The sequence below is a fragment of the Rana temporaria genome, chromosome 6 (assembly GCF_905171775.1).
Source record: "Rana temporaria chromosome 6, aRanTem1.1, whole genome shotgun sequence".
Lineage (NCBI taxonomy): Eukaryota > Metazoa > Chordata > Amphibia > Anura > Ranidae > Rana > Rana temporaria.
Window position 1 is genome coordinate 102974572 of NC_053494.1, and position 17799 is coordinate 102992370.

Sequence of the window (17799 nt, forward strand, 5' to 3'; positions counted from 1 at the left end):
CCCAGCAGACAATGTGTTCAGAACGTTCGTGATTGGCGGAACACTGAACACAGTGTCTGCTGGGAAACTGAGTCTGAGGATGAAAGAACACTTGTGATAGGTAGAACACTGAACACAGTGTCAAATGCCTATCACGGAACGGGACGGGACCAGGAAGAAGGCGCGAGTTTTAAAAAAAGGACGCAGCCTGTCAAGAATTTCAGGAACGCTGCAATGTGCACAGGGAGGTTGTAATGTGCACAGTGCAGGGGTGTATTTAGGTTTTGTGCTGCCCTAGGCCTGACTAAACTCGTGCACCCTCTAATTTAAATATGACCCACCCCTTCCTGTCAAGGCCACACCCCTTGCGGTTTAAGACCCACCCTGAAAAAAGTGGGGACACTAGTTCTGATGGCCTGGGGGGGGGGGCAATGGATTCCCTTAATTTGCATAGATTTCCTCTCACTTCTTGTTTGGCTATGGGACAGGAAGTGAAGGGAAATCTCTGCAATGGGGCAGGGATGGTAAAAAAATTGAAGCGACGCCCCCTCCCCCCCACAGTTGCAGAATGCCAACTGCCCACATACTGAAAGCAGTGCGGCCGATTTATGGGGGCGCTAAACTAATTTGCCTAACAGTGTAGTGCAAGCTGGCGGGGACACTTTCTGTGCTGCCCCCCTGCAAAGTGCTGCCCTAGGCCTGGGCCTTGTTGGCCTAGGCCAGGATACAGCATTGGCACAGTGGGGTAATGGGCACAGTGAAATAATGGGCACAGTGAGGATGGGCACAGTGAGGTTGCAATGGGCAAAGTGAGGTTGCAATAGGCACAGAGGGATAATGGGCACAGTGGGGTTGCAATGGGCACAGTGAGGTTGCAATGGGCACAGTGAGGATGGGCACAGTGAGGCGTGCAAATGGGCACAGTGAGGCGTGCAAATGGGCATTGTTGACCCTCTTTTCCGCTTACAGTAGCTGCTGCATTCTCACCCTAGGTTTATACTCGAGTCAAAAAGCTTTCCCATTTTTTTGTGGTAAAATTAGGTGCCTCGGCTTATACTCGGGTCGGCTTATACTCGAGTATATACGGTAACCTAATATCAAACATCTTTTTCGTTTTGGATAAAGTGTGGCATGGTTACAATTCTTGTTAGAATTTTTTTTAGCTATTTGTTTTGCAAGATTTTCCCTCATTTCTTGTCCCAAGGAAGGAGATTTTCCCTTAACCTGTTGCCATCCGTGTAACAAATATTTGCAACACTTTCTGTGAATCGGCAGCATGACATTAGAAAACTTATAATCCTTTGGGTGTTTGAAGTAAATTTGTAGCCAAGTGTACCAAATATGAAAAAATTGCTCTAGTGGGGGAAGTGATTAAAGTAGAAATATTTTGGCCATACTTCTCCTATAGATCACAGGAGTGCAGTCCATTCTGTATTGCTGTGATCCGTTTTCAGCCGGCAGCAGGCTGAAGCCCACTGTCAGCTGATGTGACCATATGGTCGGGATCCGCCCAGAAGTCTGGACCGACAGCTGGCACAGCCTCTCAGCGATCGGATGAGAGCCTGGGCCAACCCCCCCCCCAGCGACCCAGTGAGTGTGGGAGGGCAGAATGGGGGCAGGGGGTGGGCAGAGCAGAGAGCTGGAGACTGGGACACACCGACATCCCAGGTACAGGTGTCCTACACAGCAGGCATAACGTTGTTCACAGCTGAACTGCCCACTCCTCCTCTCCCCTGCCAAATCACAGAACACTTTCCATTTTGTGAATCCGTTCATAAAATCCAAAGCTTTCTGTGATTGGGCAGAGAGGAGGAGGGGTGGGCAGTTCAGCTGTGAACAACTTTTTTTATGCCAGAAGATTTTAAAATGCTTACTTTTTCCTGGAGTTCTTTAGGTAAAAACTGGAAGAATCTTTTTATTTTAAATTCTTAGAAATGAAATGCAGAATATTTAACATTTGTTTAAAAATAAAACAAATGCATATAAAACCAAAATCACAAACAGTACTTGAAAATAATACTTTCACTTACCAGGTGTGAAGCCATAAGTTCTATTGACCTCTTGCAGTTCATTATCCCTCTCTTCTTTTAGAAGAAATGAGGGCTGGTTTTTCTTCCACTCAGGCTTGGAACTCACCTAAATAGATTAACGAAAACAATGTGTCATCTCTCTTATTCCCTAGATCAAAAGAAGGCCTCATGCCCACAGGGGGTTTGGCCCGTTCAAATCCCAGCATTTTCGTGTGCCTGGGAGGTGTAGGTGCAGGTATTCATACCCCTTGAAATGTTCCACATTTTGTCATGTTACAGCCAAAAACGTAAATGTATTTTTATTGGGATTTTATGTGAAAGACCAACACAAAGTGGCACATAATTGTGAAGTGAAATGAAAATAATAAATGGTTTCCACATTTTTTACAAATAAATATCTGAAAAGTGTGGCGTGCATTTGTATTCAGCCCCCTTTACTCTGATACCCCTAACTAAAATCTAGTGGAAACAATTGCCTTCAGAAGTCACCTAATCAGTAAATAGAGTCCACCTGTGTGTAATTTAATCTCAGTATAAATGCAGCTGTTCTGTGAAGCCCTCATAGGTTTGTTAGAGAACCTTAGTAAACAAAATAGCATCATGAAGGCCAAGGAACGCACCAGACAGATCATGAATACAGTTGTGGAGAAGTTTAAAGCAGGGTTAGGTTATAAAAACATATCCCAAACTTTGAAAATCTGACAGAGCACTGTTCAATCCATCATCCGAAAATGCAAAGAGTATGGCATAACTGCAAACCTACCAAATCATGGCCGTCCACCGAAACTGACAGGCCGGGCAAGGAGAGCATTAATCAGAGAAGCAGCCAAGAGGCCCATGGTAACTCTGGAGGAGCTGCAGAGATCCACAGTTCAGGTGGGAGAACTATTAGAACTATGTGCATTTCACAAATCTGGCCTTTATGGAAGAGTGGCAGGAAGAAAGTCATTGTTGGGAAAAAAAGCCATAAGAAGTCCCGTTTGCAGTTTGTGAGAAGCCATGTGGGGGGACACAGCAAACATGTGGAAGGAGGTGCTCTGGTCAGATGAGACCAAAATGTAACTTTTTGGCCTAAAAGTAAAATGCTACATGTGGAGGAAAAGTAACACTGCGCATCACCCTGAACTCAACATCTCCACTGTGAAACATGGTGGTGACAGCATCATGTTGTGGGGATGCTTTTCTTCAGCAGGGACAGGGAAGCTGGTCAGAGTTGATGAAAAGATGGATGGAGCCAAATACAGGGCAATCTTAGAAGAAAACCTATTAGTGTCTGCAAAAGACTTCAGACTGGGGCGGAAGTTCCTCTTCCAGCAGGACAACGACCCAAAACATACAGCCAGGGCTACAATGGAATGATTTAGATCAAAGCATATTGATGTGTTAGAATGGCCCAGTCAAAGTCCAGACCTAAATCCAATTGAGAATCTGTGGCAATACTTGAAAATTGCAGTTCACAGACGCTCTCCATCCAATCTGACAGAACTTGAGCTATTTTGTAAAGAAGAATGGTGAAAAATGTCACTCTCTAGATGTGAAAGTTGGTAGAGACATATCAGAAAGGCTTGCAGATGTAATTGCAGAGAAAGGGGGTTCTACAACGTATTCATTAAGGGGGGCTGAATACAAATGCACACCACACTTTTCAGATATTTATTAGTAAAAAGAATTGAAACCCATTTATAAATTTTCCTTCCACTTCACAATTATGTTCCAGTTTGTGTTGGTCTATCACATTAAATCCCAATAAAATACATTTAGGTTTTTGGTTGTAACGTTATACAATGTGAAACATTTCAAGGGGTATGAATACTTTTTCAAGGCACTGTAAATAAACTGATCACAGGTTAGTGTCAATATAGCCTTACATCCTTGATATCAGAGGTCGGCAAACTACCCATCGATCACAGTCAGGAGTCGGGTAGATCGTAGTATTCCTTCCTTGCTAAACCCCAAACTGCTCCTCCCACATATGCAAAGCGGTGCATGGAAGGAACAAAATCATGTATGCTGCACCACTTGCAAACAGAAAAAAGGGGAACCTGGACAGGAGCGGAAGGACACTCAATGATATCAGGAACTGGGTTTTTCTTGGCATCTTGGTACCTTGTTAAGTCATAAATGGCTTTTTATGTTGAGTGTCAACTGAACAGTATTTTTATTTCCTAACAACCAGTTAGTGTCTCCCTTGCATGTTCTAACCTGCCCTCACAAAAGGAAAGGTAGAGCTGACTGTATGCTAAGAGGAAAACATAATATGACAAATATAAAACTGTAACATAATATAAAATGTCTTTATGGTAAGCAATCGATCTGCATTTTTTTCTGACCCACACTACAAAAATGTAGGTGAAATCTAATTGGTTCCTATGAGAAACGCCTCTTCTTTCTTTTTTTTTTTTCCATTTGTTTTTTTAAAGGTCCCCCTATGCAAATAATTTGATATGCAAAGGTTTGATTCTTGCTAGTGCTCTCATCATGTGAACGCTTACAAAAAAAAAAATCATAAATTGGCTGACAAATGTCAAAAGCATTCTCACATCTCTTTGGAATTCTTACAGTATTTTGCTATTTAGAAAACTTTGGTGGACAAATGTCATGAGCATTTGCCCAGCTGTAACAAATTCTGTCCATATTCAGCACTATCTAGTGGCCACAAAGTGGTATTTTCCTGGCTAAGGTATTTCAGGAAAAATACCACATTGTGGCCACTAGATGGAGCTGAAGATCATAGGAAATCAATATATTAAGAAAAATATAGCCAGATTTTGTGACAGCTGGCTCATCTCAGCACAATTTCTGATTAGCTTTGCCCTCATGCGCCCCTAAGGACAACCCTTCACTAGAGCATATTTTTATTTTTTAGTGGTTTATCTATTACCTACCTTTGCTCTGGCTAGGATTGTCCTGTTATTATACTGACAGAAAGTAGCAAGGTCTGTTTATGTAACACAAGAGGTCGTTGGTGACCTGGGGTAAATTTAGGCTTAAGGCCCCTTTCACAGGGCAGCAAACATTACTGCCCTCTGAAAAGCTATCCAAGTGGATCACTTTTCAAATTAGAGTTGACACCTGGTTTACAGGTGTTCAGAAGGCAATACTGCCACTCAGTGGCGTTGCTAGGGGGGTGCGGGGGGTGCGGGCCGCACCGGGTGACACCCACTAGAGGGGTGACACCATCCCGATTTAAAAAAAAAAAAAAAAAAAAATTTTTTTTTTTTTTTTTTTTTTTAGCTGACATGACCAGAGGTGCAGGTGGCTGTGTCATGTAAAAGGGGTGCAGTGATGCAGGGTGTTGTGTAATGTAAAAGGGTCCAGAGGTGCAGGGGGCTATGAGATGTAAAGGGGGCCAGTGATGCAGGGTGCTGTGTAATGTAAAGGGGTCCAGAGGTGCAGGGTGCTGTGTAATGTAAAGGGGTGCAGAGGGCTGTGTAGTGTAAAAGGGTCCAAAGGTGCAGGGGGCTATGTGATGTAAAGGGGTGCAGAGGTGCAGGCGGCTGTGTAATGTAAAAGGGGTGCAGTGATGCAGGGTGCTGTGTAATGTAAAGGGGTCCAGTGATGCAGGGTGCTGTGTAATGTAAAAGGGGTGCAGTGATGCAGGGTGCTGTGTAATGTAAAGGGGTCCAGAGGTGCAGGTGGCTGTGTAATGTAAAAGGGTCCAGAGGTGCAGGGTGCTGTGTAATTTAAAGGGGTGCAGAGGGCTGTGTAGTGTAAAAGGGTCCAGAGGTGCAGGGGGCTATGTGATGTAAAGGGGTGCAGAGGCTGTGTAATGTAAAAGGGGTGCAGTGATGCAGGGTGCTGTGTAATGTAAAGGGGTCCAGTGATGCAGGGTGCTGTGTAATGTAAAAGGGGTGCAGTGATGCAGGGTGCTGTGTAATGTAAAGGGGTCCAGAGGTGCAGGTGGCTGTGTAATGTAAAAGGGTCCAGAGGTGCAGGGTGCTATGTAATGTAAAGGGTGCAGAGGGCTGTGTAGTGTAAAAGGGTCCAGAGGTGCAGGGGGCTATGTGATGTAAAGGGGTGCAGAGGTGCAGGCGGCTGTGTAATGTAAAAGGGGTGCAGTTATGCAGGGTGCTGTGTAATGTAAAGGGGTCCAGTGATGCAGGGTGCTGTGTAATGTAAACGGGGTGCAGTGATGCAGGGTGCTGTGTAATGTAAAGGGGTCCAGAGGTGCAGGTGGCTTTGTAATGTAAAAGGGTCCAGAGGTGCAGGGTGCTGTGTAATGTAAAGGGGTGCAGAGGGCTGTGTAGTGTGAAAGGGTCCAGAGGTGCAGGGGGCTATGTGATGTAAAGGGGTGCAGAGGTGCAGGCGGCTCTGTAATGTAAAAGGGGTGCAGTGATGCAGGGTGCTGTGCAATGTAAAATGGTCCAGAGGTGCAGGGTGCTGTGTAATGTAAAGGGGTGCAGAGGGCTGTGTAGTGTAAAAGGGTCCAGAGGTGCAGGGGGCTATGTGATGTAAAGGGGTGCAGAGGTGCAGGCGGCTGTGTAATGTAAAGGGGTCCAGTGGTGCAGGGGGCTGTGTAATGTAAAAGGGTCCAGAGGTGAAGGGGGCTGTGAGATGTAAAGGGGTCCAGTGATACAGGGTGCTGTGTAATTTTAAAGGGGTCCAGTGATGCAGGGTACTGTGTAATTTTAAAGGGATCCAGTGATGCAGGGGGCTGTGTAATGTAAAGGGGTCCAGTGATGCAGGGGGCTGTGTAATGTAAAGGGGTCCAGAGGTGCAGTTGTGGAGAGGGGGTACACAGTAGTAACAAAAAGACATTGAAGGATGCAGAGGTATGCAGGGGGCACAGTGGGGTGTTTTTACATTTTAACGTGGGGGGGGGTGCCAGATATTGGATCCGCCCCGGGTGCCAAATGCTCTAGGTACGCCCCTGCTGCCACTGATGTGCACATTTTTTTGATTCCCAGGGAATTTTTTTCATCCCAATGGGGATTTTATATTGATTTTCCTTGCCACAACCACCATGAACCACATTTGGCATGTGGTTGTGTCATGGTCTCATTAACTTCAATGAGGTGCCATCTGTCAAACTCGACATACCAGGGTACAATTTCCTCAACAAAATTATCGGCCATGGCAATGTGAACTCGCCCCTGTAGCCGCCATGTAAATTTAGAGGTGGGCAATCTGGGAGGGAGGTTGGAGATGAAAATGTTGATCAAATGAAGTGACGGGGATTTGATTTTTATTTATTTATTTGGATGTGGCGATCCGCCTGGCCTGCCAAGTGGTCTCCACGTTTTCGTCTTTAACCACTTAAGGACTGGACCAATATGCTGCCTAAAGACCCAAGGGGTTTTTACAGTTCGGGACTGCGTCGCTTTAACAGACAATTGCGCGGTCGTGCGACGTGGCTCCCAAACAAAATTGGCGTCCTTTTTTCCCCACAAATAGAGCTTTCTTTTGGTGGTATTTGATCACCTCTGCGGTTTTTATTTTTTGCGCTATAAACAAAAATAGAGCGACAATTTTGAAAAAAATTCAATATTTTTTACTTTTTGCTATAATAAATATCCCCCAAAAACATATATAAAAATGTTTTTTTTCCCTCAGTTTAGGCCGATACGTATTCTTCTACCTATTTTTGGTAAAAAAAAACGCAATAATCGTTTATCGGTTGGTTTGCGCAAAATTTATAGCGTTTACAAAATAGGGGATAGTTTTATTGCATTTTTATTTTTTTTATTTTTTTTACTACTAATGGCGGCGATCAGCGATTTTTTTCGTGACTGCGACATTATGGCGGACACTTCGGACAATTTTGACACATTTTTGGGACCATTGTCATTTTCACAGCAAAAAATGCATTTAAATTGCATTCTTTATTGTGAAAATGACAGTTGCAGTTTGGGAGTTAAACACAGGGGGCGCTGTAACATTAAGGGTTCACTTTGTGTGTGTTTACAACCCCGACTCACGTCAAGCAGAGGACGTACCGGTACGTACATGTGCCTGTCCGTGCCATTCTGCTGACGTATATGTACATGAGGAGGTCGGCAAGTGGTTAAACCCCACCAAGTGTTTTGATTTACATTCTCTGATGAACCTTATTGACCCTGGTTGTAAAAACTGAAAACTGTTACGTACTGTACACATGATCGGATATCTGATGGAATCTAATCCGATGGATTTTTTTGTCTGATATCCGATGAAGCTGACTTTCATCAGTCTTGCCTACACACCATCAGTCGAAAATCCTACTGTGCCGAAACGCGGTGACGAACGAGCCGGAAAAAATGAAGTTCAACGATTCTGAGCATGCGTAGATTTTTCTCCGATTTCCGTACAGAGTTCCACAGACGATCGTTTTTTTTTTTTTCTATCTGTTTTTTATCCATAGGAAAAATTTAAAACATGTTCTATTTTTTTCACCGATGGGGCCCACGCAAGATCGGTTTGTCCAATGAAAACAGTCCATTGGTCTGTTTTCATCGGACAAAATGATCGTGTGTACATGGCTTTAGGCCTCTTTCACACGAGGCGGACTCCGTCTCTCAGCGGGAGATCTCTCCGCTGAGCCGGCAGATGACAAGTCCCTCTCTGCTCACTGAGCGGGGAGGGGCTTGTGCATCGCATGTCCGTTTTCATCAGATCTCACCCGATCCGATCCGATCCGCCACGGACGGATGGGGACGTATCACCATCTGCCTGATTTTGGCGGATCGGGTCAGATGTCAGCGGACATGTCTCCGCTGACATCCGACGCTCCATAGGATTGTATGGAGCGGCCGTTCAGGTCCGCTGACAAAACTGACAGGTGGACCTGAACGGCCTTAGGCTGTGATAAGTTGTGTAACCCATATTAATGTGCTGATGTACCAAGTTTTTAATTGTTCTTTCAATTCTTTTTCTATGTCATTTAAAATGTGAAATCGAATAAAATTAAGATTATAGATAAAAATGTGGATCAACTGCCTGTATTTATCGTCCCTCTGCTGTCAGTGTGAACTAAGCTGAAGGCCTCATTCACGCAGGCTCTGAAAACAGGTCGGGTTGCTTTTTTACCACTTCCCCACACCCTAGCAACAACTTTCACAATTGTTAACATGGAGAGTGTATAAAGGTGTACAAACAGCAGCATTAGTGTTGCCTCATGTTGCTGCAGAAATAACACTGCCTGCACTGTTTAGCAGATGCTGATGCTTTGCAACTGACTCTATTCACTTCTATTGAAACACGCCGCTAATGCACCGTAAACGCTCTATAACTGGCTTTAACACTGCGTTTAAAGTGGTTGTAAACCTCTGCCATGAAATCTGAACAAACCACAAATATTTGTAGTGTTTATTTATCCAAAGCTCTAAGTGTAATTTCTCTCTGGTGCTTTGTTCCTCTGTTATCACTTCTGAGAAGTTTTCCAGACACATGAGATACGTTTGTATCGGGGAAGGAGCTCAGCACACAACTTGTCTATTTACAACACAGCTCTTACACACTGTAACTGCAGCTTCTCCGCCCCCCTCCTCTATGCTCCTGACAAAGAAAAAGGATTTTAACACAATCTGCCCATTTGCAGGGGTGTAGGGAAGAAAGGGCTGCAGATAAACAAGTAAAACCTATGTAGGAGTATTTGTTTTATCTCTGTGTATCATCTGAGACTATTCACTTCACTGGGTATATGTGAGGGCACAGCTAACCCATTAGCATGTTGACATTGGGGAGAGCCAGGAAATAGAAACATTGCGGTAAGAATCCGATTTTTTTTAAAAAAACTTGCATATTGGTTCACTTGAAAAGTTAAGCCCCGTACACACGATCCGAAAATCGTATGAAAAATGCAGCTTTCGAATCGATCTATAATCATATCGTTAGTACAGAGCTTTCGAGAGCCGATCAGGACAGTTCATCTGATATTATTATATCGGATATGCACAGAATTTTTTTCCGTACGATGCCAGATCATGCGTTTTAGTTTAATTAGTACAGCTGTCATTCAAAATGCAATACAAATGCATTATAATACATGACATCGCTTCCGAATTTGTATTCTGTTGTAAAGCTTTACCTCATTTACTAAGCTCTGAAGCAATTCCATGACTAAGCACTGACTGTAAGTGTGAAACGCGTCGGCCATACTGTATCTTGTTGGTTTGCAGTGACTGTTTGTGCAGTTGAAAAATAAAAAGACAACTTTTTTAAGTGATTTTTGCCTTTAGTAAATCAACCCCAATGATTCTGATTAGCTGTTAGAGCTGCACAGATGAGTCCTCTTTCTCTATCCTAGTCCTACAAAGCTCAGTTCAGTCAGTGCGGCAAATCCAATCCAAGCAGTGTACAGCATTGGAATCGGAGACAAAGAATAAAAGCAAATCTTACCTCTGTTAACTGCGGTAAAAATCTTGCCTGCCTCTTTGGCAGCTTCTGTCTGTTGTAGTGTGCCGGCTGTTCAAAAAGATAACACAGAAAATGTCATATATAAAGTATATAATGGTATGTCATATCATTTTGCATATAGACAAGGTTTTAATTATTATGATATACAATAATGGATGTGGGGGCTTTTGGTGGATGTGATATGTTTTTCTTTTTTTGGAAGGGGGGGGGGGGACACAGGTCCCTTTACACCAGCCTGTCCATAGGCATGAATGGACCTTCCAGTCAGGTCTGATTGAAAAACTGACAGGTGGACCTGATCGGATCGCCCATGTTCAAGGACCCTTATATAAAAAGTATTTTCTGTAGAAAAGCCATGCAGAGACACATTACAGTACAGTGATTGGAGCAGTTCGCTGTACAGTATAGGGAGATGCGTCACAGGATTGGAGGAATTGGGGGTAAGAACCCCGGACCAAATCTTCAAAGGAGATACGCAGGCGGAACTGCTGTTCAGCCTGCGTATCCCTGTGGCTATCTTTGGAAACGATCCTCAGAAGGATTTTTCCAAAGATAGTCAGAAGATCTGACATCTGTAATAGACTTACACTGTCGGATCTTCGGATGCAGTACCGCATCCGCTGCTGGGGGCATTTCGAGTCGAAATGCCGGCTAGCGTATGCAAATGAGTACTTAAAGCGGTGGTTCCACGGGATATCGTTTTTGTTTTTTTCGTCTAATCCACAGCTCTTACCTTTAATCAAGCACTAACAGGGTGTCCCACTCGATAAGCCGTCTTATGCGCTGTATTTCTTTAAATTAAATTTTTGATCCCGAGGCGATGGACGTTTCCATCTTACCTGTGGGCATAGTGAAGCCGACAGGGTCTTCTTCCGGGAGAGGGCGAATGCTGGCCTCCCAGCATTCACCGCTCGATCCCGCGCATGTGCAGTGTTGACGGCGAGCGTCGCCGTCAACACTGCATGGTTGCCATAACAACGGCCGGCGTAAGAAGTTCACGCACCGTTGTGCCGACTTCTAGCTAAGCTATCAGCTGCAGCTCAGAACACTCACTGAGCAGCTGATAGCAAAAGGTAAGCGCCGACGAGATGTCGCGCGATTACAGGACAGCGCGTCGACGGAGGCGTTCCCAAATTGGAGTGACAGGACGGGGGAGAATGGACTAACACGCCCATTCCCCGCGGGGGATTTTGATTGACAGCTCGAAACATCGAGCTGAAAACAGGTAAGGAGGACTCCAAAAAAAAAAAAAAAATTCGTCTGGTCATTGTTTTTGCAGGCAATTTAAATAGACAGTATCTTGTAAAAGAGGGTGAACCACCGCTTTAAGCAGATCCACAAAGCTTTTAAGCTTTGTGTTTTCTGCGTAAGTTACGATTTGCATGCGTTAAATTAGGGCTGGTTTTACAATGTGTAAAGTTAGTACACCATGTAAAACCAGACCTTTTTTTCGATCGCCGCAATTTTTTTTTAAATTTGAATTTTTTTTCCCGGCGCGTATTTTTTTTTCACCCGTCGCAACTTTATTGTCCCGTCGCAATCCACAAAGCCCGACGTAAATTACGTTCGCGCGCTGCACGTCGGGAAAAATGACGTCACACGCATGCGCAGTACGTCCGGCGCGGGAGCGCGCCTCATTTGAATAGGAATCGCCCCCTCGAGGAGACGACCGCCTTGCGACGGAGGCACTTAGGTTACACGGCGTGTAATTTCTAGGTAAGTGCTTTGTGGATCGGGCACTTAGGTAGAAATTTAACGCCTGTGTAACTGCTGAAAGTTAAGTTAGGCAGCGTTTTTGAGAATTTGGCCCCCCATTCTGAAAAACACTACTGGTGGCCACACATCCTTTAATAAATTATCGATTTCTTTTTTCAATTGATTATTTTCCTATAGAAGTAATAGATCTAAAATTGGTTGACGACCCATTTGACCAATATGGATTTTGATTAATAGTTAGGATAGGATTGGAATTTACAATGTAAAGTTATTGATTGCTTCTCTGTTTCTATCATGAAATCTTCGAATCTGATGGACGGAAATACAATTGTATACATGAACAAAGTATCTCAGTGCTGCTGATTGGTGCAAAATGATCAACAATATTCCACACTGGCCGACCGAGTGTGATAAAATCCAGTAAGTCCATGCTTCGAGAAATTACTGTTTTTCTGATTGATCCCCTGCGTAAAGAATAATCGATCTATAGTCAAACCCCTGATTGATATGCAACACACTGGAAAGTGAATTCTGATCGATATAACCATAAGTTATTATTGTAATTTATTGATCTAATTTCCGTTGCCACCATGTAGTTTTATAATCTGATCGATCAAAATACAATCTTATTTATGAACAAAGTATCCCAATGTTGCCGATCGATGCAAAATGATCGATAATTCCACCCCCTCCCTGGCCGATCAACTCAATTTGTTCAAATCCAATCAAAATTGTATTTAATTTAATTACAAGGGAAGTTAGGCCTTTTCCATTGCTTGCAGATTCGGGGCTAGATTCACGTAGCCCGCCGTAAGTTTGTGCAGGCGTAGCGTATGTTATTTACACTACGCCGCCGCAACTTAGACGGGCAAGTGCAGTATTCACAAAGCACTTGCTCCGTAAGTTGCGGTGGAGTAGCGCCGAATTCAAATTTGCAAGAGGTGAGCGTGTTTTATGTAAATAAAACATGACCCCACGTAAATGACGTTTCTCACGAATGGCGCATGCGCCGGCCGTGAACGTATCCCAGTGCGCATGCTCCTAATCACGTCGCAAATAGTCAATGCTTTCGACGTGAACGTAATTTACGCAAAGCCCTATTCGCGAACGACTTATGCAAACAACGTAAAATTTTCAAAATTTGACGCGGGAACGATGTCCATACTTAACATTGGCTATGCCTCATAAAGCAGGAGTAACGTTACGCCGGAAAAAGCCTTACAAAAACGACGTAAAAAAACGTACATTTCTGAATTGGCGTATCCAGCTCATTTGCATATTCTACGCTGAAATCGACGGCAGCGCCACCTAGCGGCCAGCGTAAATATGCACCCTAAGATACAACGGCGTAAGAGACTTACGCCAGTCGGATCTTAGCCCAATTTCGGTGTATCTTGCTTTCTGAATACGGAAAGAAGATACGCCGGCGCAGATTTGAATTTACGCGACTTATCAATAGATACACCGGCGTAAATTCTTTATGAATCTAGCCCTCAGTCTTTTTGATTAAATCGCACATCAGTCAGATAAAAATTTAAGTGTGTATGGCCACTGTTAGGCTTTTCTTTCACAATAAGAAACGATCGGAACTTAAAGTGGTTGTAAAGCCTAAAGCCTCGTACACACGATCGGATTTTCCACAGACAAAGCGTCTGACTTTTGTCCGAAGGGCGTTGGCCAGGAATTTGTATTTCATACAAACGGCAAAGAATTGTCGGCCAACAAACACAAACGTAGTGACGTACTACGTGGTTTTTCAGCTCTTTAGCGCCACCCTTTGGGCACCTTCTGCTAATGTATTGTTTTGTGAGCATTGCTTCTGAGCATGCGTGTTTGTATTTGGGAAAATTCGACAACAGACCGTTGTCCACGGAAATTTTAAAGCCTGTCATCCAACATTTGTCCGCGGAAAATCAAACAACAATTGTCCGATGGAGCGCACAAACGGCCGGATTATCTGCCAACAGGCTGTCAACACACAATTCCCGTCTGAAAATTTGATCGTGTGTACGAGGCTTTACATTTCTCACCTTAATGCATTACTTGCGATATTAAAGCCTTGGTTATTTTTTTTTTTGTACATAACAAACATGTCATACTTATCTGCTCTGTGCAGTGGTTTTGCACAGGGCAGCCCAGATCCTCCTCTTCTCGGGTCCCATGCCGGCACCTCCCTTCCCCCACAGCAAGCAGCTTGCTGTGGGGGCATCCAAGTAGGCGTGTTCCCAAGCTGCGCCTCTGTGTGTCTAATTACACATGGAGCCATGGCTCAGCCCCGCTCCCTCCATCTCCTGATTGGCTCACTGACAGCTGCGAGTTCCCAGAGAAGCAAGGCTCTCATGGACATTGCTGGATCGAGAGAGGGCTCAGGTAAGTATCGGGGGGGGGGGGGCTGCTTCAAACAGAAGGTTTTTTTTAAAAAACTTGTGCCTTTACAACCACGTTAAGGTAAAAAAAAATTAGACATCAGCATCACCCCCCTCTTTACTTACCTGAGCCCTCATTCGATCCAGTACCATCATGTCTGTAGCTCTTCTTTCCCCTCACTTCTGGGCCTCACTGGATTTGCTGGGGCACTGAGAGCCATTGGCTTCCACTGCTGTCAATCAAAGCCAGTGACAAGGGAGTGGGGGGTCCAAGTCCCTCTGTCCATGTTGATGAATGCAGCAGCGGGGCTTGGGCACGGCCATGCATGAGTGTCCCCGTGGGAAGCGGCTTTCCAGGGGGGATTGGACAGAGAGAAGGGGTCAAGAGCGCCGACGGGGGACTTGAGAAGAGGAGGTAATTCCACTGCACAGAGCAGGTAAGTACAGACCTGCTCTGTTGGTGTTTTCTTTTACCTTTAGCTCAGGTTCACACTACTGCGGGAATGAAATTGTACGAATTCAGCTGAACTCGCACAATTTCAGTCCAACTTTGGGGGCGATTTCAAAGACACCTGTGCGGGTTTCTGCACAGATGTCTATGGAGATCGCACCCGAAGTCACCAAAAGTAGTGCAGGAATTACTTTTGGGGATCGATTCGAAAAACTGATTTGGACGGTGCCATTGCCAGCAATAGCCACCAATCTGGTATGCGATTTGACATGTGAAATCGCATCAATGTGAACCTAGGCTCTCAGTCACGTAAATTATGGAACACTACTCTGCTTTTCATCTAAACGATGGAAATATTATCGAATTAATGAACAAAGTATCTCAGTGTCGCTGAATGATGCAAAGCAATCGATATGATTCCACCCTAACCGATCAATTTAGTTGGATTGAAAATGATCAAGTCTAAATTGATCGGAAGAGAAGTTATGGCTTGTTGATTTTTTGGAGGTTTCATTGTTTTGATCAAATGGCACATTAATGGCATGAGAAAATCAGAGTATGTATTACCATCATAATAAATAAACAGTGAGATCTCACCTGATCCATTGTACAGATCGGATCCCAGACCCTCAAGGTGAAGACATAGGGATGTCAGTCAAGTTGTAGTTACTCTGTTGCTAGGCAACCGACTCTTATGAAGCAGGTTCTGAGGTGATTGGATTTATGGAAGATCTCACATAGAAAGGCAGCAGCCTTTATCTGCCGGTCCTGTCCTCTCCCCTCTGTCCTTCTAAGGGGTGGCAGAGATTCGCAGAGATTCGCAGATTCGAGCCTCTTCTGGTTCCCTCACAAGTTTGTGCTGGAGAGCTGTTGCTATAGAAGCTACCGAGAGTTGTGGACGGGACGGGGCGGGGCGCCGAGAGTGGGCGTGTTCCTAGAAGTGTCTCCAGGAAGTGCGCTGCCATGGTTTTGGTTGGAGTCAGTGTAGTGAGGCGTACATAGAGTGTGCTCTGATCATTCCCAGGGATCCATCACAGCCAGGAGTTCTTATGTTTTTCTTCTATTCTCTTATTTATTACTCTATATTAGTGCGGGGACTGGGAGGCTGCATGTAATATTCCTCAGACCCCCAGTGAGCCGGAGCTGGGGGTGTGGCTGCCTCCTTCACTCCTCCCACAGACTCCTTCACAGTAGCTTTCTATCCCGCAGCTGAAGCACATAGAGGCGATGTAAGTTACTCTGCATACTGCACAGTGTCACACACAGTAATAGGGCGACAGCCTTGCATAGTGTCACCGGTATTTTTATTTAAAAAACATGTAATTTTTTTAAAGAAAACATGTAGTTTTAAAACATGAATTTTTAAAACAAATGTAGTTTTAAAGTTTAATATGGTTCCTCTGTTCACCTCTAGGACAAATGACAGTTCGAGAGGAGGATCTGAGTCCGAGGGGTTAACAAGGGGAAAGATACGGCTCCTTAGTCTGAGATGGGCTGAAGGAGAAGGTGTATCTAATCTATATATATAAAACTCAACGTGTGTATGTATGTATGTATGTATGTATGTATGTCTGTATGTATGTATGTTCCAGCATCACGTCCAAACGGCTAAAGATATTAACATGAAACTTGGCACACATGTTACTTATATGTCAGCAACAAACATAGGATAGGTGGTTTAACCCTTACCCACCCCCATTTGCCATGGTCGGGGTTTTCCTTTAAAGTCCCATTCAACTCTATGGGAAATACATGTTACTTCATAACTTCCAAACGGCTGTAGATATTTCGATAACACTTGGTCACATGTTACTTATATGTCCACTTAAACTATAGGATAGTTAATTTATCCCTTAACTACCCCCATTTGTGAGGGTCGGGGTTTTTGTTTAAAGTCCCATGCAAATCAATGGGAAATGTATGTTCCCACATAACTTCTGTATGCCTGGAGATATTTCAATAATACCTGCTACACATATTACTTATATGCCAAATAAAAATATATGACAGTTAAATTAACCCTTACCTACACCCTTATATAAAAGATGGGTATATTTATATTACTATGATTTTCCTCCCCAAAAGGTTAAGATAGGAAGACCGGGCAACGCCGGGTATTCAGCTAGTTGCTGATAAAACACAGCAGCCGACGTGTGCGGGAGCATGACGTCTGCTAGGCTGTGCTTCTGGACCGTACGAGCAGCAGAGGGGGTGGACTCCCGCTCGGGCTGACAACGGGTGTCCAATCAGCATAGCAGAAGGGCGGTAACTCTGGTCTCTCCGACCCCATGACCAGCACTGGCCAATCACCGCGGAGCGGCTCACGTAGGGACAGGCAGGCTTGGAAGAACGGCGCCACAGCTGATGGGGAGGTTCCCCACGGACCTGTCAGCGGGCGACCAATAAGGTAGAGAGAGGGGAGGAGACCCAGGAAGGTTCCCTAGTATATATAGGACATACCAATACGTGTAGCCACGCCCTCTGAAGACGTGGACCTATCACGAAACGCGTCAGGGCGTGGCTACACGACGATTCAGCTTGTGAGGCAGCCAGCTTCTACCCGGGACTTACGAAGGGAATATTGAGCCAAAACCTTGAAGCCATATTTCTGAGTGAGCAGAGGCAGCAGCCCATATGACAAGCCTATTTTACTTTTAACTGTGTAAGCATGAGCGGGTAGCAGGGGTACAATATTCAAATAAAAAGGATTTTACACTATGCAAAGTTTTTGTTTGCTTCCCTACACGTCTGCCGAGCTACACATCTCATAGCATAGAGATTATCACCACCATACACCAGAGGAGGAGAACCGATGTGTGATCGTTGCAAGTGGTTGTATCCAATGCTTTGAACTTACTACATTCTGGTGAGTACAAAATCTTAAGGGGGACATCACAGAGAGATCTTTTCAGCATTTAAGCAG

The 17799-nt window shown here is 44.5% G+C and overlaps 1 protein-coding gene across 1 annotated transcript in view; it reads right to left on the reverse strand.

The window, feature by feature from the left end:
• Positions 1-15742, reverse strand: part of DNAH7 (dynein axonemal heavy chain 7) — a 438794-nt gene extending 423052 nt beyond the window's left edge. Inside the window, exons 1-3 of the mRNA XM_040357086.1 lie at positions 15474-15742; positions 10326-10391; positions 2010-2115 (exon numbers count right to left, since the gene is read on the reverse strand). Coding sequence (XP_040213020.1) covers positions 2010-2115; positions 10326-10391; positions 15474-15482 — 181 coding nt within the window. The 5' untranslated portion in view covers positions 15483-15742. The remainder of the gene's footprint in view (positions 1-2009; positions 2116-10325; positions 10392-15473) is intronic.
• Between the last annotated feature and the right edge of the window lie 2057 nt (positions 15743-17799).